This window comes from Megalobrama amblycephala, linkage group LG18 (assembly GCF_018812025.1).
Source record: "Megalobrama amblycephala isolate DHTTF-2021 linkage group LG18, ASM1881202v1, whole genome shotgun sequence".
Classification (NCBI taxonomy): Eukaryota; Metazoa; Chordata; class Actinopteri; order Cypriniformes; family Xenocyprididae; genus Megalobrama; species Megalobrama amblycephala.
In genome coordinates, this window is record NC_063061.1 from 27,971,843 (window position 1) to 27,997,726 (window position 25,884).

The window sequence follows — 25,884 nt, forward strand, 5'->3', positions numbered from 1 at the left end:
TCGACGTGACCATGTTAGCAGCAAAGGAGCTATATATCTATCTAAGATACGATCTAAAATATTAATGAAGATAAGTTTTATCATCAGAACGTTCTAAAGGTTTACTGTCAATCTACGGTGTTTTTTAAGATATAGATGCTCCAACACCAGTAGTGTTGGTTGTGCAAATAACAACATGGAAAATCAAATGGGACTTCATACCTTTATAATGAAATAGAGATCGCGAGATGAATCCAATCCGTGGCACTTGGGTAAAATATGAATGTCCATTGCAAAACAAAAAACATGTCACATTTCTTCTGAATGATCTGCTCTCTGTCATCGTTCTTCAAGAAAGGATGCAATCTGAGCAGCGATCGTATCTAACAAACAAATGAGCCTGTGTCCAAAGTATATTTTTTTCAAAATAGTGCAGCAGTTTTAGTTATAATATCCAAGCAGTGCTGTCGGATTTTGATATCCTCCCGCCATTGTCATTGCAGTAAATCTCACAACCAAAACTTTCAGCCAATGCCACGATCCAACAACGTGTGTTCTGTGTCTCTTCCCCATGCATGCACATCTACACAGACACACATCAGTCTCGAATATTATGCAGCAAGCCATATTTTATAATTGTATAAAATAATCGAGCACAAATACGGCTGAGATGCCAAATTCAGTGGCAGCTGAGGTAACATGACGGCTCACAGACAGCAGTGCAATCTACCTGTCACTCAAGTGACCACGCCCTTAATTATGCAGAACTTTAAGGCTTAATATAATTTAAACGGATAAGTTATAAAAAAATTCACCCCCCTCAGAGTTGTCATGAAGGGCAAAAATAGCAGTATAGACCAAAACCACAATTTGAACCAACTTGTAAACATGTTTTTTTCTGCTATAAACTTGGCCAATTTAACATGGGACTCTATGAGATTCTGCTCTCTTTTGGAGCCTGTCCCTAGCGGCCAGTCGATGAATCGCAGTTTAAGTTACTTCCGTATTGGCTTCACGAGAGAAAGGGGGAGGTTGCCGCTTGGCTGAAACGTGTGTCGCAGGCTATGACGCAAATCTTCGTTGACAGAAATGTTGAAATTTAATATACACATTTTTACAGCATTGGAAAACGTTAAGAATGTGTCATGTTTGTCCTCCTACAGAAACCATATGAAAACAAAAAATATTTTTCCATTTTCATACATTTTTGAAAAAGCTCCAGGGAGCCACTAGACTAGGAGCGCTAAAGAGCCGCACGCGGCTCTAGAGCCGCGAGTTGCCGACCTCCGACTTAGTGTAAACAGCCACTGCCTAATAATAATAGTAGTAAAGTAGTAATAATAATTTATGTTGTATATTACTTAATATAATATATAAATATAATCAGTGTTATTTTAGTATTATTTATGTACTATTATAGTATTGAATTTATAATTTTTGAATTAAAATGAGTTTTTCCATCTAATATTGACATTTTGTTTTTTTAATTTATATTTCAGCTTTGTTTCAACAGCCAAAAATATTTTTAAAAGTTCTATGAATCATATCATATATCATATACAAACTAGCACTGACTAAGATAAACCAATCTGGAACACCAAGAAATTCATTCATAGTAGGTCTAGACTTTTTTTTTTTTTTTTTTTTTTTTTTTTTGCTAAACCTATTAACAGAGATATTTTTCTCTGTTCTTTGGGGGGAAGGGGTCTGTGTTCAGCATTCAAACAGTTAAAGCTGGAGTTCATAGAGATGCATTTTTGTGTTTGAAATCATGTGACGCATGTTCTTAGAGCTGCAATTCTTGACTTGGTGGGATCAGGCATTTAGACATAACCTCTGCTGGAAGTTAGGCATCCAGGATTAGGATTCGGCACCCCTGGAGTAAAGATTATAAACATCACATTACACTTACATTCTTAAGATGCTGAGTAACTTCCTAATTGCTAGTTGTACTTGATCCTAATTTCTTCATTTTTCACTTTTAGCATTTGTAGATTTATTGAGCCAAGCTTCATTTTAGACACAGCATGACGGCGTTACAGCTCTGTGGGTGCTGTCGACGGTGACACACTTTACACTTCCTGTTACAGACTGTTAACCCTCATTACTCTTTCACACATTCTTCCCCAGACTGACGGACATAATGAATTATCATCTCACACACACACTTTTTCACACTTAAATTACAAATGCTGTGAATCACAGCAGGCTTTCTAATGTTAACCTTTTCAGCCGAATCATCACTTTGCGGCATGTGTGTATCTAGCCTCTGGAGACAATGTCTTAAGTTCGTGACCGCGAATATTTGTAGATCTACTGAGCAATTCGGTATGTCGTTGACATGGAGATGTCACTGAATGTTTTCTTTGTACACTTAAGATGCATTTGTAGTTGAAATATTTTTACTCTAAGGTCATGAACTCTGAGTAAATCTGTAAAGTCTGGTCTCATTTGGGACATAATCAGATTTGAGCTCTCGTAGCCATGGAATTCTTTGTTTTTGGATGCAGTTCCACTTCATGTTTGCTTTTACGGGAGGCTCTTAATAGTTTCAGCAGCCTTGTAAGACTGAAACTGGATCAGCAGGTGCAGGATCTGTTTTGTTTTTGCACTAAAATCATTTAAAAAGACTTTGGACTTCCATTGTATGTGGTGTTGAATTTTGGACCAATGAGATTGCAACAAAATATCCTGGTTTTCACCATGAATCTGCTTGAGACAAATTTAGATTTACATGGAAGAGATTGTGTGTGACTTTATCACACTATTACACTGCACGTCCTAATGGCCAGATCTAATATTTTGACACATACCCGTTTTTATGTCCTGACCATTTACATTCTCTTAAGGCATTACCGACTGTGTTTACATTTAATACCGCGCCAAGACACACTTTACTTTGACATGAAGTACTATTTAATTTTTTTCTTGTTAATCACTGTGCCATTATCAAACCGACCCTGTCAAAAAAATTATATACACAGTCCCAATTTCAAAACATTGCTTTGCAGTAACATCCCATCATTCATTCAAAAGAATATTGTTAGAGTACAAATCAACAACATTGTATATACTTTATGTGAGTGGTGGTTGCTCATGCATACAGTTGCCAAAATGATGAGTGGTTGCCAGGGTGTTGCTATGCAAATTCTGCATTGTTGAGCATATATGATGTTTATACAGTTACTTTTTGTTGTTCGCATGTATGCAATAATATCTGTGCCAGATATCAAAGAAAAAAAAAAAAAACACAATTGACTGATGGTGTAATATTCTTGAATTATACATTTATCTTATTTAATTATTTTAACAATGATTTTATTTTTAATAAATATGTAATATATCATAAATATTATATTATATTTATTATATAACTATAGTTTTAGTACATATCAATATTTTATTTAGTTTAAATTGTAATTTAACTTAATTTATTTAAATTAAAACCACATCCATACTTTTTCGGTGTCACTTTGACACTTCATATGTCCCTACTTTATTTAACTTAAGCAAAAAAATAAAATAAAATATAAATATATTTAGTAATGTATAACATTAGTGTAATAATTAAAATTAATATTAAAATAATTAAGACTATTTTCATGTATTTTTATTCATTTATTTAATATTAATCTAAATTAATACATGTATATTATAAATCTATATATATATATATATATATATATATATATATATATATATATATATATATATATATATATATAACAGTAATATTATACATTAATGTATAATGTATATTATATAATAAAATGTTATAGAAATATATTAATATTTAATTAAAAAATTTATTTCATTTTTAATTTAAATAAAGTAGCTTTAAGTTAAGATGTTACAGATGTTAGCTCCAATAAAGCAGCAGATTTTCAGCTGTCTGGATCGTGCTATCGACTCATGCCTAGCTGGGTCACCTCCGCCTGGGCTAGCGTTTGAACACGTGTCCCCTAAACCCTCTGACCTTCAGCTGGCCGACCTCTGACTCTCTGAAGGGGGGCGTCTTTGCAGGTGGGGTGGAAACTAGGACTGGTAACAGGAATCACTTTCATCCTTTTTTTTTTTTTTTTTTATTCCCTTTTTGTTCTTGTCTGTCCTCCTTAATCATATTTGATCCCCCATACTTTTTGATAGTTGGTTGATATATTTCTGACCAAAAAAGCTGGTTGTGTGCCAAGCCTTTCGTAGTACATTTTTCAATATGCCAAAACACAACATACATCCTACCACTGGATGTTGACAAATGATAATGGCAATAACAGAGAAAAGGCTGACTGCGTTACTGCACATGGGTTGCTTTCTTTGGCCCGTGTGCTTCTCGAGGCCGACTGTTAACCCGTCCGATAGAGTTCGACCTTTTGCTTTTAATGCATTGGACCACATCACTAAAGCACGAATCGTCAATGAAGAAAAATACTGCTGAAGTTGTGTAATAATTTATGAATCCTAGATGTAGAAACATGAGCCCTTCAATGCTCTGGAGTCATAGCTCATAACATGAATTTAGTTTGAGATTGTTCAGAGTTGCTTTTGTTTTATTTGATAAATGAGAAGTAATTCTATTTGGAACAGTGTACTTGGAAATGCTGTCTAAGCAGCTGTCGTCACTTGTGTCTGTGGGATTATGTTGTGTGTTACTTATAATATGTGCATAAATATAAGTCCGAGACCTTACATGTGTAGTCACGGGACTCACCTGTCTGTCACAACCGCTCCATCCGTGAACGCACGTATTCTATGTCTTAACTAAAGAACTGTTGACGTTGCCACTGGCCCAGAAACAGCTCTCTCTAATCACCCGCGCATCACCCCAGAATTCAATGCAGTATTTTTAGATCAATGAATCATGTTTTTCATTCTGGTACAAATGTGGCTCAGATCTGCCCTAGAGATCTTGACAGGCATGATTTGATGTGTGAAAATATTTGAGAGTTGAATGAACAGGACCATCAAATCTATAATTTGGTGAATCTAAATATGTCTTTCTTGGATTGCAGAGACTCCTTACTTTGGCCTTTTAACTGTCAAATGGGTTTGTTCAGATAAAAAGCTATTTTATGATGACTTGAACTTTTTTATGAAGACTTTTAAACGGGTCCTTGATTATGATTTCACTTTTTTAACTTTAGTTAGTGTGTAATGTTGCTGTTAGAGCATAAATAACATCTGCAAAGTTACAATGCTCAAAGTTCAATGCAAAGGGAGATATTTTCCTTTTTTGCTTTTTAAGGACCAAGGTTATAATCGTTAACGAAAACGAACGAAAAAACGAAAACTAGGTGGGAAAAAACTGAAATAAAATAACTGAAATAAAATAAAAACGAGGCATTACAAAAAAACGATAACTAACTAAAACTGTAATGTGTGTTTGGCAAAACTAACTAAAATAAAATAAAATTATAGATTAAATGTCCTTAGTTTTAGTCTTTATCAATGTCTTTCATAGAGCAAATAACGTTCAGCTGCATTTCCTTTCCCTGCGTCTCTCACATACACACGCAGTGTTCGAGTGTTCGACTTTGAAAGCAAGTTCGCTAAAGGTTGGTATCTCGTGAACACCTTTACACAAACACACATTAAAAAGTGGTATAAAAATATTTTTAATTCTGAATATAACTTTGTCAGCGTGTTAATGTCGACGCGAGAAGCGATTGCTACTATAGCAAGTTAACTAGTCACAAGTTTGAGGTAAAATGCACTTGGGTTGTCGATGTCAAAACACTATATAAGCTGTGATTCAAATATTAAATAATGTCATTTGTTTACTCTTACACTGAATGTTTGCTGCTTCAATCCAAATTGTGTTTGCATAGTTCACCCAAAATGAAAATTACTGTGAGAAAAAATCAAGTTTACAGAGTTAAGCGAACAAGCTGCGATGTCACATTTCCGCTGCTTTGTTGTGTGTGCGTGAGGCGCCGGCGCGATCAAACAGCTGTCTTTGCAGCGGACTTGTCTCATCGTCATGGCAACGGTTCGTAGTCAGGTCAGATTACGTCAGAGTTGGTTGCCGTTTGTTGGATGCTCAGACTACCAAACTAACGCCGATTAAACATGTTCAGTCTGGTGAAAACCGACTCAGACCAACGCCAACAGGGGTATCACACCGATCCAACAAACTCCAACAGACGAGTTTGTTGGCGTTTGTCGGTGCGGTGTGAATTGGCCTTTACACTGAATGTTTGCTGCTTCAATCCAGATGAGTAGGCTTTTGGAAATTTAGTAACTGTTATAGGGTGTGAAAATTGTACAGCTGTGGTATTTGTATAGGGTGTGAATTCTGTATAGAAGATGTGTAGATTTTTTGGCAATTTTGTGAAGGTGTCACACACACACTAAAAAAATTGAAAAGCTTTATTTAAAGTTTTTTTTTGTTTTTTTTTTTATTTGTCATGTTCTTTTCTCAGATTGAGCTCCCTGACAATCTGACAGAAATGTCTTGTTGTGGCTTAAAAATGGGTTGAAAAGGCTACATGCGGTTCATGTATGTCTTCTTTAGTCTGTTGGCTCTTTAGGTTTTTTACTGGCACACTTCACTTACACATTTTGCACTTACTGCGGAGTGTTGAGACTGTTCACATATTTGTGCCCATATGTACATTTTATGTACTGGTTTTATTTTTGAATGAATATTTTCTAAAATTGTATGATGTTTTTGTTGAGTTATTATTACACAATACTTTTTCTGACCTTTTTGAATCTTGCCCCTGACAAATAACCCAAATTACAAAAAAAGACTAAAACTAACACTAAAACTAATAAAAACTAAACTAAAACTAAGCATTTTCAAAAAATAAAAACTAAACTAGCAAACCCAATTTAAAAACTAATTAAAACTAAACTGAATTTGAAAACAGAAAGTCAAAACGAAATAAAAATAAAAACTAATGATACATGCAAAACTATAATAACCTTGTTAAGGACTACAACAAAGGGACTACAACACGCTTCTTCCCGGGTTAGTGACGTCACAAACCCCAAAATTTACATAAACCCTGCCCCCGAGAACATGCATCAAAGGGGGCGAAGCCATGTTGGGCTGCTTTAGAGAAGAGGAAGAGTTGTTGTAGTAGAGTGTTGTTGCCATACCGTCATTTTACGCTGGACTGCTTCACAAACGAGGGTCAATTCAACGCTGGATTTGCACAAAAGTTTAACATGACGGGCACATCCTAGTCGATGAGTTGAATCAACTCCACAGCAACTACGTAAATTTATCCAGTAACCATTCACGGAGTGAAAACGGAGTGTTTACACAGACACGCTGCTGTGAGCATGTAAAATATGCTGTTGCTGCTGCATAAATAGACATACATAAATCCTGTAGCAGATCTAGGCAGGTGGAGCTGGGGAAGGTGAAGGGTTTCAAAGGAACTCTGATAGCACACTGCATGTCTAGCTTACAGCAAACAATGAACCAGACTATCTAAATGTTGAGCAGGCAATCTCATTGGCTACTGGATCAGCAGAGGCCAATCAGCTTGTGCCACGCGGTAATGATGTGACCGCTTGCCGATTGCATGTAAAGGACTGCACCCTCTGGAGTTTCATGACTGAACTAGATATTTCAATCATGACATCTCCTGGAATAGTTTTAGCGTGTTATTGAATATGGCATTGTTTTTGGTCTTGGCACACTATATCTGCTATGCTTTTATACATTTATTAAAAAATAAAACTGTATGCTATTTCTGAACATCAAATTTTTTATAAATATATGTGGTTGTGTGTTTAATCAAAATGTTTTGTGTGTGTAGGGTCCTCCCGGGGCTCCAGGCAGAGATGGCATGAAGGTACGGTATGTTTTCTATCTATCCTTATCTCTGTCCACCACTTTTCAAAGCCATGGCCATGGGCTATTTTCAATCTGCGGAATGCAAATATTTGGAAAAACAGGATAAAGATGTTTAAGATCAAAGGTGAGCAATCACTAATGAAATAAACTCTTGGATGGCGTTGGGTCAATGAACAAAGACCAAAAATATGACATCATTGATGGCGTGACGAATTACAGATATTTCAGAATGTCAAAACATGATTATTACGGCCTTGAAAAGGCAAATATGATTAGTCAAAATATTGAGTATAATTACACTGAGGGATTTCACAATACACCATAGATAATCATGGTATATAAAAGCTTTGTTATCATATTTTTCTCATTTCATTGTCTACTATTATATAACTGTGTCAAAGTTTGTGAACTACAGATTTATTAAAGGTGCCAGCACATCTAAATCAAGCATAGTACAGTACTGCCATTTACTCTTAAGCCTAACCGCTATCGTGACCGTGATATGCTAGCTCATGGTCTACAAACAATATTAAAAACAAGCACAATAGTAAAAATGGGCTGTTTTGCCAACAATTATATCAAATTATGGAACTAAATTACAAGGTTGTTCATGTTACAGTATAATTGAGGTAGGTCACTTAAAGCCATCAATGCAAGTCTTGGAGACTGCTTTATAGACAAACTTTCCATTAAAAACCACTGAAAATATCTCAAAATTCAATCAGAAAGAGTTTAATTCTCTACAGTTACACAAATACATGAGCAAATGCTTGTTCAAAACATTGCAAGCACGCTTCTGTTGTACATATGTAATGTGCATTTTTGCGTTACTGTGGTGATAAACTGTAATTTGCCTTCAAATGTCTTTGCCATTGAACCGGATACTATTATTCAGGTACCTGGCTTTAAATATGTCAACAGTTTAAGTAACTTAAACCAGACTGATTGTCCCACCATGACTGTAATTGATCTACAAGAGAAAACTGTTGCAGACTTTAAAGTAACACTGGTTTTGCACATCCCTTTTGCATTATGAACAGTAATATTGTTTAATATTATTACAATTTAAATGTTTCAATGTTGCTTAATATTTTTGTGGAAACTGTAATACACTCCCATTCAAAAGTGACAGTAAAGACTTTTATAATGTTACAAAAGATTTCTATTTTAAATAAATGTTCATCTAAATCTATTCATCTAAGCATCCTAAAAAAATGTATCAAGGTTTCCACAAAATATTAAGCAGCACAACTGTAAAAAAAAAAAAAAAAAAAAAAAAAACTTTCTTGAGCAGCAAATCAGTATATATTATATCATATATAAACATATAATAATAATAATAATAATTCACAATATTACAGTTTTACTATATTTTTAATCAAACAAAATGAAACCTTGTTGAGCATAAGAGACTTCTTTCAAAAACATAAAAAAAAAAAAAAATCATAATTATTCCAAACTTTTGACCGGTAGTGTATATATAGAGTATGTTTCAGGCCTTAGGTGAACTGCTATATAAGCACGCTTTTCCTTTTTGTTTGTTTTCCAACATGTGTGTGGAGAGGTTCAAGGTTGATCCATGTAGAGTGTGTGTGTGTGTTTAGTGTTTTTTTCTGGTTTTGTATTCACAAATCAAAAACATCTGGGCCGCTTACTACCTCTACGTGAACCCTGACCCTACGTAATCCCCACAGAGGGGTCAATATCTCACAACGTCTGTCTGTGTGGTACCTACTGCCATACCTCACCCCAAATGAGCTATAGACCAGCTTTAAATGGTGCGCAGAAATAGTGCTAAGATAACATTTATTTACTCTGATGTTGAATAAACCCATTGCTGTCTTTTGGTTTCATATACCAGCCAAATTGCATTGTTTAGTGATTCATTTGCTGGCTTTTGAGATGCTGAACGATGGAGTAAAGACTTTGATTTTGACTAGCGATGGCTTGTTTTCTCACGTGTGATCGTGTTACTGAGAGATAGCGGGCAATAACTGTCCCGTTGGACTTCTCATGGCTTCTTTACTGTAATCCTGCTAACCCAAATATTTGTTTGGTTTCTCTAGGGAGAGAGAGGGGTTCCTGGCCCTTCCGGACCTCCAGTAAGAGCTTCTTATCATGGCACTTTCTCTCATGGTTCTTATGTCTGAAATATATTTGTCTGTGGTAGCCTCTCTCACTCTTACCTTTGATCAGTTTTCATATGTCTATCTGCTGTCTCTCTCTCTCTCTCTCTCTCTCTCTCTCTCAAAGTACTAAAGCAGACATCCTAGTATGATTATCCACAAAATCAGGTCTAGAAGATTTATTTATCTTAAAGCTGCCATAGAAACAGTTTTTACAAGATGTAATATAAGTCTATGGTGTCCCCTGAATGTGTCTGTGAAGTTTCAGCTCAAAATACCCCATAGATTTTTTTTTAAATTAATTTTTTTAACTGCCTATTTTGGGGCATCATTAATTATGCACCGATTCAGGCTGCGGCCCCTTTAAATCGCGCACTCCCTGCCCCCCGAGCTCTCGACTATAATACAAAGTTCACACAGCTAATATTACCCTCAAATGGATCTTTACAAGATGTTCGTCATGCATAATGCATGTATGTGTCGGATCATGTGAGTATAGTATTTATTTGGATGTTTACATTTGATTCTGAATGAGTTTGATGGTGCTCCGTGGCTAAAGCTAACATTACACACTGTTGGAGAGATTTATAAAGATTGAAGATGTGTTTATGCATTATACAGACTGCAAGTGTTTAAAAATGAAAATAGGTACGGCTCTCTTGTCTCCGTGAATACAGTAAGAAATGATGGTAACTTTAACCACATTTAACAGTACATTAGTAACATGCTAACGAAACATTTAGAAAGACAATTTACAAATATCACTAAAAATATCATGTTATCATGGATCATGTCAGTTACTATTGCTCCATCTGCCATTTTTCGCTCTTGTCCTTGCTTGCTTACCTAGTCTGTTGATATTTTTTTCTAACCATATGTATTTGCAGTTGCTCTCTTGCATTTGAAATTATGTATGTGAATATTTTGCTATTCTAAAATAATGCATGCAAAATCACTGAAAATAGTGAACAAACATATTGCCACATCTCTGTCTGTCTGTCTGTCTATCTATTTATCTGTCTGTCTGTCTATTTATCTGTCTCTGTCTATCTGTCTGTCTATCTATTTATCTGTCTGTCTGTCTGTCTATAACATGAAGCTGAACTGATGGTAGTGTAGACAGTTGCAATCTGCTATGGTGCAACATAGGACACTTCCAGTGTACACAGTTTTTAAAGAAGAATAAAAAATGAAAAGTTACTGTAAATCATGTTCACATGAATTCTCATTCTTATAAACTGACTCCTGTGTTTGAAATGTCCAAGCTCCATAGGAATGGAGGAACAAATGAGACATACAGAAAGACAGACAGTGTGTTGAAAATGTGAAAATGCCCATTTCAAGTAATCCTGATGTTTTGGGACTTACTCCAGCGATGAGGTATTTCATGTGATGATGAGTGTGTTTGCATTTTCAGGGCCCACCAGGATCCTTTGACTTCCTGTTACTCATGATGGCTGACATTCGTAATGACATCGCTGAGTTGCAGAACAAAGTGTTCAGTAGACCGTTGCACTCCTCAGGAGAGGACTTCCCATCTGCCCCAGACAATTGGAGGGACTCTCAGGAAAGCCTGGACTTCGGCTCCGGAGAAGACTACAAACCCCAGAGCCCCCCGAAGAGCACCAGAAAGAGGAAATTGCCCCGGACCTTAAACAATCCTGGTTGGCCAATTTGAGACTGTCCTCGGCTCGAACAGAGCCAGAACTGAAAGGAATAACTGATTAAAGAGAGAATGAGTTGTGTAAATATCACAGAATGACTGCTATTTAACTGTATACTCGCTGAAAAAAAAGACTGAATGTATTTCATTGTATGAAATTTCTATTTTTATAACATAAAGGATGTACATTTTTGTAATTTGGGTATTTTGATTGCGTCATTTGTCTACCAAATAACTAATAGGTGACATATACCATGGTTCTTGAGGGGTCGGATTCACTGAACGTTAAGAATGACATTTTTGTTAACAGCTTAAAAAAAAGAGTTTTGAAAAGTTTGTAGTTCCAAAAATATGTTTTTCTTAAGATTGTTTTAAGATCACACTTAAGAAGAATCTCTTAAAGTTCTTAAAATAAATGTTTGTTTTGTTTTGTTTTTTTAATCATAGTGAGTTCCGAAAAGGTAAGATGTTTATTCATAGAATTGTTTCCAATATTAAATGCAAAATTAAGCTGTTAAAAATTGCAGTATTATTTGAAAGAAATTAAAGGTCCCGTTCTTCTATAGTTTCAAACTTTAGTTAGTGTGTAATGTTGTTGTTGTATAAATAAAATCTGTAAAATTTTAAACTCAAAGTTCAATGCTAAGCGAGATATTTTATTTAAAAAGTCGCCTACATCGAACGGCCAGTTTGGACTACATCCCTCTACTTCCCTTTAATGAGTCACTAAAACAGTTTTTTATAACCTCCACCCTAAGGAATACACAAAGTTGCGTTTGAAGTGTGTTTGTCGCCATTCGAAACGCTGTTATTTTCATCCCGCTCCAATCACCGGGTTATCCGGCTCAAATTGATAGTAAAATTAAGACATGTTTACAATGACATGAGCGCGTCATCTCCACGTTTGGTAAGAGGCGTACTTTTCAGGGCAAGGTTCGCTAAACTGCTGTCCAATCACAACACAGTGGCACAAAGACTCGTTAATGAAGGAAATAGAACAAGGGTTCAGCCCGTTGTTTTATGACAGTGGAAACTATTTATTAATGAATCCTGAAAAAATATATCACTGTTTCCACAAAAATATTGAACAGCACAACTGTTTTCAACATTGATGATGATAAAAACAATAATAATAATAATCATCATATTAGAATGATTTCTGAAGGATCATGTGACACTAAAGACTGGAGTAATGATGCTGAAAATTCAGCTTTGCATCACAGGAATAAATTGCATTTAAAAATGAAAAACAGTTATTTTAAATAGTTTTTACTGTATTTTTCATCAAATAAATCCAGCCTTGGTTCTTTTTGAATGGTAGTGTATATAATACATATAACTACTGCAATATTTTACTTTTTATATCATTTACTTGACCAAATTTGTGTGTTTATGTGCGCATCATTAACCCTTGTTATCATGATAATATCAGTACCACACACATTGTGGAAATTTATTTAGCTTCGATGAAAATGGCCAATGAAAACAAACTTTCTACATTCAAAACTCTGTCAGAGTCCAATTTAGATGTTTCTTTGAGTTTACTCTTTTTCGTCACACTTCAAATCCAGGCCAACAGATCAACATTATGAAAACAGACGCTCGGTTCACACCCATGATTTCGCAATAATGGAAGCCAATCAGTGTGAGTTTTCATTTTGAGATTTTGCAGTGGGGCCAATAGCTCGGTTTTTCTCCGCCATTCACAACTATAAAACACTTTGCCGTTTTCTCAACTCTTTGTTTTTCCCCTCACAGTTCATGAAGCGGATCACAGCTATGGAACTCCATTGTCATTTGACCTTCTTGTACGCTCATTTATCTCTGAGGAAAACAAGATCATGGATAGTTGCTTCTGCATCTTCTGTAGGTTCTCCATTTTCCATAGGTGTTGACATGACTAAGGAACTCTGGGACAGGCTGTCTGTAAACACTCTGAGTGCCTTGTAAAACTGGAACACAAGGTCAAATAAAAGTGGTCCGAATACCGCTCCCTGTGGAACACCAGTGAGTTGTTGGTGCCCGTCACCCTGACCTTCCGTTTCCAGTGTGACAAATAAATCAGAGGTAATATCTTTTTGTTTAATTGGACTTCAAAGTTAAGACATTTTATACAAAATTAAATATAACAATACACCAAATCAGAATTTGGTGTCACAAAAAAGTCTGTTATTGTGGGATACAGTATTCACTGTACTCTGTTTTATTCTGTACATTTTGGTTGGATGCTATTTCAAAGAGAACTTGTCTCTTAATGTAAAATCTGTGATGTAACTGCTAATTCAGTGGTCAATTTTGAAGCTTGTAAATCAGTTCCAAACACGCTTGACTGACCTCATACCCACATTCCCACAGTCAGGCATCTGTCTGATTCTAACACTTTTTTTCCTCTCCTCATTTCATGGTTAAATTGTACTGATCCCTGTGAGAGCCGCTCAGTAATGGCCCGTGTAGGGAAGCTGTCTGAAGTAACCGGCCAACAACTGCGGCCAGTTCACCCTGTAGGCCAGTTATACAGACTTCATCAAAACATCGTTTCCAATGAGAAAAGAACAACTTAGGCTGGGAGTACTATGTGAAGGGAAAGACAATATTTTGGTTTGACCAGGAGAAAAGATTATTATGAAAGTTTGGAGACAGCTGGTTTAAGTTTACATTACTTTTTATTAAACAAGAAGAATTTTTTTATGGTACTTGATCTCCTTTGCAATTTGTGAATGAAAAATAGATCCACATTACACAGTTTAATTGCAAAAAACAAAACAAAAAAAAGTAGTGAGAAATTCACATCAATATTTTCTATGTATACAGTATATTTACAGTTTTCATAATTTATGATTTAATGTATGGATGTAACATGAGGCATTTTTATCTCCTTTGAGATGTATATAAACCTTTAATACTTATCAAACACTACCGGTCAAAAGTTTGGAAAAATGACTATTTTTAATGTTTTTGAAGTCTCTTATGCTCATTAAGGCTGCATTTATTTCATAATAAATACAGATAAAAAACAATAATATTGTGAAATATTATTACAATTTAAAATTATGGTTTTCTATTTTGATATACTTTAAAATATAATTTATTTCTGTGATGCAAAGCTGAATTTTCAGCATCATTACTCCAGTCTTCAGTGTCACATGATCCTTCAGAAATCATTCTAATATGATGATTTGATAATCAGTTATTATCAATGTTGAAAACAGTTGTGCTGCTTAATATTTTTTTGGAACCTGTGATACTTTTTTCAGGATTCATTGATGAATAAAAGGTTAAAAAGAACAGCATTTATTCAAAATATAAATCTTTTCTAACAGTATAAATCTTTACTATCACTTTTTATCAATTTAACACGTCCGTGCTGAATAAAAGTATTAATTTCTTTAAAAAAACAACAAAAAAAAAAAGAGAGAGAGAAAAAATGACTGACCCCAAACTTTTGAACAGTAGTGTATATTGTTACAAAAGATTTCTATTTTAAATAAATGCTGATATTTTTTTACTTTTTATTCATCAAAGAATCCTGAAAAAGTATCACAGGTTATAAAATAATATTAAGCAGCACAACTGTTTCCAACATTGATAATAAATCAGCATATTAGAATGATTTCTGAAGGATCATGTGACACTGAAGACTGGAGTAATGATGCTGAAAATTAGGCTTTGCATCACAGGAATAAATTATATTTTAAAGTATATTAAAATCGAAAACCATCATTTTAAATTGTAATAATATTTCACAATATTATCGTTTTTTTCTGTATTTATTATGAAATAAATGCAGCCTTAATGAGCATAAGAGACTTCGTTCAAAAACATTAAAAATAGTAATGTTTCCAAACTTCTGACTGGTAATGTTTGTGAGACACAATGATAATCTAATACAGAAGGTTGAAAGGACAGCGTGATTTTTTTTTTTTTTTTTTTTTTTTTTTTTTTTGCCATTTAAATCATAAATTTAATCCTAATTTTTACCACTAGATGGCAGCAGTGTTGTACTCCAGTGCTGTAGCGCTGAATGCTGTGAGGTGGGTGTTGTCCACAAGATGGCGGCAGCAACAACACACAAACTCCAGACTTTGTCCCGTCGTGTGGTACAGCAAATGAGTATGACAAACCTTTAAATGAACATTGGTGAAAGGTTATCATACTAATTTGTTATGACACTGAGTAAAATTATCACTTAATTGTAAGACTGCACAGGTCACTGAATATTTTGTGTCTTCTTTTCCCGCCTCCTGATGAGATAATCGTGTGGAGCGTGTGGTAGGCCTAATAACAGAATGCCTTTTGCTAGTACTTCACTCAATCAATTAAATCTAATAAGTGTCCTGAAATGTATGTATTGTAAATAGACAATAGAGACAGCTTAATTTAGTGTTTATTGCCTGTCGTGCTACTTTTCTAATCACATTCAGTCAGGCTGAACTATTTGTTTTCCTTGATTTACTTTAGGCTTGGATCATAAACAAAATAAGCCACAGGCAATTGCTTAAAAGCTTCTTTTATTTTTATATTTTACAGCTGGTGGTTACTTTGGATGGAGATGTAGCTGACATGAGCTCCAACTTTTCCATCTCACCCTGTTCATGATTGTTATTTGGCACAACGAAGCTCATTCAGGATTGCCTTGACATGCTTTCCGGGTGGCACAATCCCCAAAAATCAATCCATGTTCAGATCTGGTCCCAATTATCTTCTCTCAAAAGCCTGACACCCTTTCCATGTCTCTCTTTTGAAAGGTTTTGTGCCCCAGTTCCCCTGGCTGTAATTAAAGTTCATGCCTGTTTAGATCTGTTTCCACTGAAGTAAATATCCAGTAATGCTGAACCAGACTAAGGTACGGAAGATATGGAAGAGGATTAGGGCCAAGCAATAATAAAAAAATAAAACCATCTCGAGATTAAAGTTGTTAAATTTCGAGAAAAAAATCGTTAAATTTCGAGAAAAAAGTCGAAATAAAATGTTGAGAATAAACTCGTTAAATTACGAGAAAAAAACTCGTTAAATTTCGAGAAAAAGGTCTAGATAAAATGTTGAGAATAAAGTCATTAAATTACGAGAAAAAAAGTCGTTAAATTACGAGAACAAATTCGTTAAATTATGAGAAAAAAACTTGTTACATTTCAAGAAAAAGGTCTAGATAAAATGTTGAGAATAAAGTCATTAAATTACGAGAAAAAAGTCATTAAATTACGAGAACAAATTCATTAAATTATGAGAAAAATGTCGATAAATTTCGAGGAAAAAGTCGAGATAAAATGTTGAGAATAAACTCGTTAAATTACGACATTTTATCTCTACTTTTTTCTCAAAATGTAACGAGTTTTTTCTCGTAATTTAACGAGTTTATTCTCAACATTTTATTTTGACTTTTTTCTCGAAATTTAAAATTTTTCTCATAATTTAACGAATTTGTTCTCGTAATTTAACGACTTTTTTCTCGTAATTTAATGACTTTATTCTCAACATTTTATCTCGACTTTTTTCTCGAAATTTAACGACATTTTTCTCATAATTTAAGAAATTTGTTCTCGTAATTTAACGAGTTTATTCTCAACATTTTGTCTCGACCTTTTTCTCAAAATTTAACAAGTTTTTTGTCGTAATATAACAAGTTTATTCTCAACATTTTATTTAGACTTTTTTCTTGAAATTTAACGACTTTTTTCTCGTAATTTAATGACTTTATTCTCAACATTTTATCTCGACTTTTTTCTCGAAATTTAACGTCATTTTTCTCATAATTTAACAAATTTGTTGTCGTAATTTAACGACTTTTTTCTCGTAATTTAACGAGTTTATTCTCAACATTTTATCTCAACCTTTTTCTCAAAATTTAACAAGTTTTTTCTCATAATTTAACTAGTTTATTCTCAACATTTTATTTCGACTTTTTTCTCGTAATTTAACGACATTTTTCTCATAATTTAACGAATTTGTTCTCGTAATTTAACGAGTTTTTTCTCGTAATTTAACGAGTTTATTCTCAACATTTTATCTTGACTTTTTTCTTGAAATTTAACAACTTTTTTCTCGTAATTTAATGACTTTATTCTCAACATTTTATCTCAACTTTTTTCTCGAAATTTAATGACATTTTTCTCATAATTTAAGAAATTTGTTCTCGTAATTTAACGAGTTTATTCTCAACATTTTGTCTCGACCTTTTTCTCAAAATTTAACAAGTTTTTTCTCGTAATTTAACAAGTTTATTCTCAACATTTTATTTAGACTTTTTTCTTGAAATTTAATGACTTTTTTCTCGTAATTTAATAACTTTATTCTCAACATTTTATCTCGACTTTTTTTCTCGTAATTTAACGAGTTTATTCTCAACATTTTATCTCAACCTTTTTCTCAATTTACCAAGTTTTTTTCTCGTAATTTAACTAGTTTATTCTCAACATTTTATTTCGACTTTTTTCTCGAAATTTAACAACTTTAATCTCGAGATGGTTTTATTTTTTTTATTATTGCTAGGCCCTAATCCTCTTCCGTATTCTATTCAAACATTTGGGTTCAGTAATTTGTTTTTCTTTTACAAAATTAATAATTTAATTCGTTAAGGATGCATTGATCAAAAGTGACAGTAAAGACTGTAGAAAGGGGCTGTATCACAATTTCCACAAAAATATTAAGCAGCGCAACTGTTTTCAACATTGATAATAATAAGAAATGTTTCTTGAGCACCAAATCAGCTTATTAGAATGATTTCTGAAGGATCATGTGACACTGAAAACGGAAGTAATGATGCTGAAAATTCAGCTTTGCATCACCCAAATAAATTACATTTTAAGATATATTCAAATAGAAAACGACTATTTAAAATTGTAATAATCTTTCACAATATTACTATTTTTACTGTATTTTTTATCAAATAAATGCAGCTTTGATGAACATAAGAGACTTCTTTCAAAAAAGATTTTTTAAATCTTACCGACCCCAAACTTTTGAACCCTTGTGACAACTTCTTCTGTGACAACTAACCCCCGTCTCCCTTATGTCAAACTACCATTTTATTACCATCTAATAATATCATTGAAACATGGCAATGGATCTTTCTCCATTTTGAACTAAAAATCCCAATTTAAAGGAATAGCTCACCCAAAAATAAACATTCGATTATCTACTTTTTGTTGAATTTCTTAAGACACACAAAAAAGAGAGACATTTTCCAAAGTAAATTTGTTTGAGTTCTACAAAGTCACTGTAAAAAAATATTTTCATGATTTGTTATCACAACATTTTTTCTTTTGTCAAATCAACTTTGACAAAAATTCAACAAATAATTAATGTGGTTCAGATAACATAATATTTTGAGTTTCTGTTGATTCAACCAATCGCCTTCATATAGTATTAAAGGGTTAGTTCACCCAAAATTGAAAATTCTGTCATTTATTACTCACCCTCATGTTGTTCCACACCCGTAAGACCTTTGTTCATCTTCAGAACACAAATTAAGATGTTTTTGATGAAATAAATATATATAACCACCACTTTCAAGGTCCAGAAAGCTACTAAATACATTGTTAAAACAGTCAACGTGACTGCAGTGGTTCAACCTTAATGTTATGAAGCGACAAGAATACTTTGTGTGCAAAAACAAAAAATTACTTTATTCAACAATTTTCCCTCTTCCCTGTCTGTTATGCAGTTGGCGCAGTGAACGCATTGCAGAGCTTTCGTGTTTACGTCCGAATGTGAGTCAAATACCTCTTGGATTTAATCAAAAATATCTTAATTTGTGTTCCGAAGATGAACAAAGGTCTTATGGGTGTAGAACGACATGAGGGTGAGTAATTAATGACAGGATTATCATTTTTGGGTGAACTAACCCTTTAACTCAAAAAATGAAATCAAAATTTTAAGGCAACCAGGTAACTTACTTTAAGTTAAACCAACAATTCTTTGTTACAGTGTAATGATACGAGGTTGAATAAATGATGACAGAAATTCAATTTTTGGGTGGACTGTCCCTTTAAGAATTGGATAAAGTTATTAATGAAAGTTTTTCTCTTGCCCAAAAAGTTAATTTTGGGCCAGTGACATTTAACACACCAGCACTGTTAACCAAAAAAGAAAAGCTGCATGAAACAAACAAGATCTTAAGATTAGAGAAAGGGGGGGCTGGGCCGGGAGGAGGTGAACAGGACATTATTCAGCCAGAAATATTCCCCGAAATCCCATCTGGAAGTAATTAATGGACAGTGTACAAGAGCCAGCCTTAAAAGATTTCAAATATTTGCTGAAGTGCCCCCTTGTTCCTAATTATATCTCACTGGCTGCCTTCCTCATTATTTAGAACTGCCCACTATGAAGGCAAAAACACAAGTGAAAGTGAATGCGGCCCCTCCCGGGCCCCCTGCCCGGGCCCCGTTCAAACAGCATCAAGCTAATGCTTAATGGCAGATCCTGAATGAGTCACTGTGCTGGAATAAAAGTCATTAATGAGGTAATTTTATTAACGGCGCTTGCCCGCGCTGCCTCGTTTTGGAAGAACGGGAGGGTAAAACTTGCAGGCGAACAGCTCCGACGATGGAGGAAATTAGGGTTTCACTCCGCGCTAATTAATGCCTTTAAGAGATTAAATGCAAGCACCAAATTAACTGCCCCAAAAAACCTTCATTGAGGGGAAGAAATACATTGTTGCCCTCCCATGTAATTACAGGACAGTGCAAATTCAATTTTAATGAGGCGAAAGCCACTCCTTCAGCTCATTTTTTTTCTGTTTTTCCCCCCCTCTTCACTCCACGGAAAGAAAGAGAGTGCTAGTGAAAGCTTGCTCTTGTTGAGGCCTAAGTTAAAGGAAGCACCGGGAGGACAAAGGCCGATTGTGTGCAAGCCGAACGCTTTAGAAGCCGTAAACAGGTACGGGGCTGAATAGCCCTCCTTCTGAGACTCCTGGGAGGCCTGGCTTCCCATCTCGACAACACTAGAGAAGGAGAAACAAGGTGAGGAGGGTACGTCGGGTAAGGAGCCTGTGCTGAAAGCTCGGTGTTGGGCCGCTCTCGTTGAGCTATCTTTATACAGGTTTTGTCTCTTCTAATTGGAGCTGATGGGCGACTAATTGGTAGCTTTTTTGCAAAGCGCACTACTTAAACCACAGCAGGCCGAGGGAGACAGCATGAGCGGAGTTAATGAGAGGTTTTACACAAATAAAGGTCTTAAACTAGGCCCTCCATCTCTGCGAGGGGGCCGCAGAGGAAAGTTGAGGATATCCTTTTGTCGTGAGTTTCTCTTCTTTTTATTTTTTTTTCTTCTTCCGTGCAGGTATCTGAAAAGGGGGGACATTCAAAGGTGGAGGAGATGGCGAGCACTTGTGAGGATAAAGGAATCCATTCGATATTGTTTGGAACCTTTCGTTTTCGTGTGTCGGTAAATAAGAGCAGGGCACGGCCTCTCCGGTGAATGCTCTTTAGTTTGGACAGATAATGAGAGAGCACTCCACACACACACACACACACACACACACACACAGGACCGTGTTGAGCCACTTTAAGGTAATGTTTGAGTGCTCAAAACACCACACACATGCACACACAAAGGGCACTATTGCTTTATGTAGACACACACTCTCAAACACACTCGCACGTAAAGTAGGTGCCACAAGACATCGAAGAAGTATGTACTAACACTTCATTTAATTTACACATATTTTAAAAATAAATTTTTTCATACATTTTGTTTATTTGTGTATGGGTATGTGTGTGTGTATATATATATATATATATATATATATATATATATATATATATATATATATATATATATATATATATATATATATACTGACTATTTTTAAAAACATTTAAAAACTTTTTATTTTTATTTATATTAAATTTAAAATTATATTAAATTTAAATTTATTTACATTTATTTTAAATATATATATATATATATATATATATATATATATATATACACATATTAACAAATAAATATATATTATGTAGTTAATATAAAATATAAGTATACTTATATATATATATATATATATATATATATATAATAGTATAGTTTAATCTGATTATTTTTATCACACACAAACACACATATGTGTGTGTGTATATATATATATATATATATATATATATATATATATATATATATATATAAAATGTAATATTTTATCTTTGTTTAATTTTGTTTATTTGCATTTGTTTATATATATGTATGCGTGTATGTATGTGTATATTCAATATTTATAATAATACATAAATAAATAAGAAATGAAAAAAATTATTTAATATTTTAATTTGTTTAATTTTATGTTTGTTATTTGTATTTGTTATACGTATTCGTTATACTATAAATATACTAATATATATATATATATATATATATATATATTAATATAAAATATTTAATAAAATGTTTTATATAGTTAATATAAAATATAAATATAATAAAATTATATTATACAGTAAATATATCATTATTGTTTATACATGTGTAACAATTGTGTGTATTAATATTATATAACTATATATAAAATTATTCATCTGATTATTTTATAATAAATGAAAAAAGAAAACATTTATTTAATATCTTAAAAAAAAAAAAAAAAAAAATATATATATATATATATATATATATATATATATATATATATATATATATATATATATATATATATATATATAATCCAGAGCTTTCACAAACTGTACAATACTATTTCTTGTATCATATGTTCATTAAACAAGTTAACACACTCAAATAAGTCAACAACCAACATCCCTTATGATCAATCTATTCATTACTTGATCGACCCCATAAGCTTGTCGTCTAAAAGAGGTCAAATCTTTATGTCAGGTCTATACCGTAATGAATAGGCCATCTAGGGCTGAAGTGGTCACCATAGTGATGTAAACTCCCTGCAGGTGAAAGATAATAACATGCTACATGCTGCTTTTATTCCATGCCGCTGTTATTTACTTAGGTTTTGTTGTGGAAATACTTGTTGTTTTTTGTGTGTTTGCATTAGTTTGTGAATTCAATGCGAAAAACACACTGAATACAGAAAAGGGAACCCAGCTGAGAGGTGAGAAGCCATGCTCAGCTCCTCTGTGTCCCTTATAACCTGAAAAGACCTTTTTCTACTGCACAAAGAGTGCACACAATGAGCCCTGTTAGGAGACACTCTCTGCCATAATTCCGTTTTTCTTCTATAACAGCCGTTTATGTGACCCTTCTCGCCACGGCGCTTCGTTTTACATGTTAAAACTGTGGCCTGTCCACATCTGCTTTCCAAAAATAACAATTCTGTGGCTGCATAATTAGCTGGCCAAATATTTGTGCTGACTAATTTGTAGAGGTATTCTCCTGATGCGTAATCCATTAGCTCCCATCAGGTGTCTTTGTCTCCAATCCAAATGATCCATTTGCATTTCTTTTGTTATTTAAATCGTGCATTTCCTCCAAACTGTGAGAATTAACTTCCTAATGAACTTCATACAAAAGAGAAGGGACCTCAATTACAAACTCTCTCCTCGGGCTAAACTAATGATGCGAACAAGAGAGACACTTGTCATGATTAGGGGAGTATCGTGAGCCGGAGAATAGGCCACAGGAAGGGATCAGCCGGAGTGATGCTGATGGATTACTCACAAGCAGGGAGCAATTCAACTCGGATGGGTTCCAACTGCCTTCGCGTAACAAGGCATGACATTCGGGGCTGTCTAGTTTGGGAAATGTAACATGACATGGTTTTTCAGGCAAGAGATGAGTCAAAAAACAGGATTTTGACATCAAAAACAAAATGTTCACGGGGAGTTGAAGTAGCATGACCTTTTTTTTTCAACATCAATTAATTATAAGGGAAAATGTATATTCTTAGATATTGTTTACCATTATTATTCTTAAATATATTTACCCTATTTTTAATCACTATTAGCTTTTGATGCTTTTGATTTAATAGTTATGCAAAATCCATTTAAGTTACATACACATAATATAATTTTATAATATATAAAGAATTATTAATAATAATAATAAATATTTTTACTCCATTTTTAATCACCTATTAGCTGAATGTATAAGGGAAAATGTATATTGAAACTGTTTAGAATTGTTAATAATAATAATAATAATAAATATTTTTACTCTAGTTTTAATCACTTATTTGGCAATTGTATAAAAGAAAATGTGCATCGTTAGATACGATTTACCATTATTATTCTTAAATATGTTTACCCTATTTTTAATCACCTATCAGTGCCTTTAAAAGTTAAAATTTCTATGAATATATAAGGGCAATGTATATATATTGTTGTTGTTGTTGTTATTATTAATTGTATTTTTATTAATTTTATTAGCTTTTTAGTTAAAGTTTAGTTAAGTTAGTTTAGTTAAAGTTCATTTAATAGTCCTGCAATGTGTCGATTTTTTCATGTATTTATTCCATTAAAATTTTATTATGTCTCTCAATTGACCCTTCACCGGGAGTTTGATTGACAGGCGATCTAACCAATCATAACGCCAAATCCACCATTTTGCCCGACAAAGCAGTCAGAGGAGTTTGTAGATTAACGACGGTGGACTTGGCTGACGTCTTCTCGCGGTTGAAAAAAACATTTCTTCTTATTTCATTCAAGTTTATTTGATGCTATAAATTAACTAGTAGGAAGAGATGATCGGTTCACGAGCCGCTTGAACTGAGGAGCTACAGCGACCTGTCACGACACATTAAAGAGCCACAAAACAGTATTTATTGTTTCAATTTCTATAAAAATGACAAAATATGAAATTTGAGACTTTGTTTCATATCAAAAGTAACTCTCTGTCTTGTCTGTCGACGCGTTGTCTGTGTACTCTTTGCTCCATGATATAGCCTATTTTTCACTGCATGATGTGTGGCGTGAGAGCGACATGGCTTGTCGGATTTAGCAACAGTAATTAAAGGGGACGGGTCTTTGCGAACGGTCAATTTTGGGGTTATTAAAACTGCATTTATAATATAATAAATATGCAAGAAATAATAAAGATGTTAAGAACGAGGAATTTGCTATGTGGTTGCTAAAGTGTTCTGATTTCAAGGTATTTGTCACATACATGTGATGTAATGTAGTGAAATGTGTTTTCCTTATAGTTCATTTTCCCACAGTGCAACAACAAACAGACCCAACAAAGAATTAAGGACATACACACAACATAAAAAAAACATTTACTAGTGAATTCAATGTTTCTATGATATTCGTGTCCCTAGATTCTCTCATCTCCCTCTTTCAATGCAAGTCAATGGGACTTTTTTGATTAATTGTCTGCCTGTTAAAATTGTACATCAGATCTGATATAAAATCAATAGCCCAATGTGATTTAAGATCTGCATCATATTTGTACAAATGGTGCAGGACAAGAAGTTGAACACTTATTCAAATAATCCTTAAGTATGAACAAAAGTACAACTTTTGTGGTGCACTTTAAAATCATTTTAGATGAAGTTTAGTGCGTCACATTTTCATTTTTCATCCACTTTTAATCACCATCAAAATTATTTTTGCACTCCCTTATATAACAAATCACAAAGTACATTGCATGTCATCCATTGCAGGCCCCTCTGTTTCTTTTAGCTGTGTCAGGGTCAGCTGATGTTAACCTAATAGTGAGGTCATCCCCTCATTAGGCCTGATCCATTAGCATAGAAAGTGAATGGCAGGGGATTATAACAGACCCCCCCCCTTCTCCTGCTGAGGGTTTGGGACTCCCCCATGAAAAAGACACCTCGGGAGCCCTTGCTCTCCATTCGGCTCTGATCCCTTCCACACGGGGCTAGTGCTGTATTAGCACTGACCTGAGAGCAGGGGGTTGATCATTGGTCAGAATGACAGGGTGCCATCTACCTGCTGTCCCCACACAGTGAAAGGTCATGCCAAGCTCACAATCTCATAAAGATAGCACTCATTAAGACCTTAATTACAGGTTCACTAGCAGAATAAGAGGTTGTGCTGAGACACATTTGTTCTGTCTGTCAAGGTGTGTGTGAGCGGGAGCGAGAATGTTCATCACAAGCTTGAGCATAACTTCATGATCCTGTTGAATGCTTTTATATGTAGCAATGGTTCATTTTTATTATTTCTTTAATGTGTTGATATGACAGCTATCCCACATAATATATATATATATATATATATATATATATATATATATATATATATATATATATATATATATATATATATATATATATATACTTAATATTTTTTTATCAGTTTTTTGATATTTATTTCAGTCCTGCAAAATGCCTCATAAAATTTCTATGAATATATTTGGGCAATGTATATTGTATGCATTTATAATTGAATAAA

The 25,884-nt window shown here is 33.9% G+C and overlaps 1 protein-coding gene across 1 annotated transcript in view; it reads left to right on the forward strand.

Annotated features, from left to right (window-relative positions):
- ccbe1 (collagen and calcium binding EGF domains 1) overlaps window positions 1-11,772 on the forward strand; it is an 80,721-nt gene extending 68,949 nt beyond the window's left edge. Inside the window, 3 exon segments of the mRNA XM_048166047.1 lie at window positions 7,749-7,784; window positions 9,853-9,888; window positions 11,330-11,772. Coding sequence (XP_048022004.1) covers window positions 7,749-7,784; window positions 9,853-9,888; window positions 11,330-11,590 — 333 coding nt within the window. The 3' untranslated portion in view covers window positions 11,591-11,772.
- The last annotated feature ends 14,112 nt before the right edge of the window (window positions 11,773-25,884 follow it).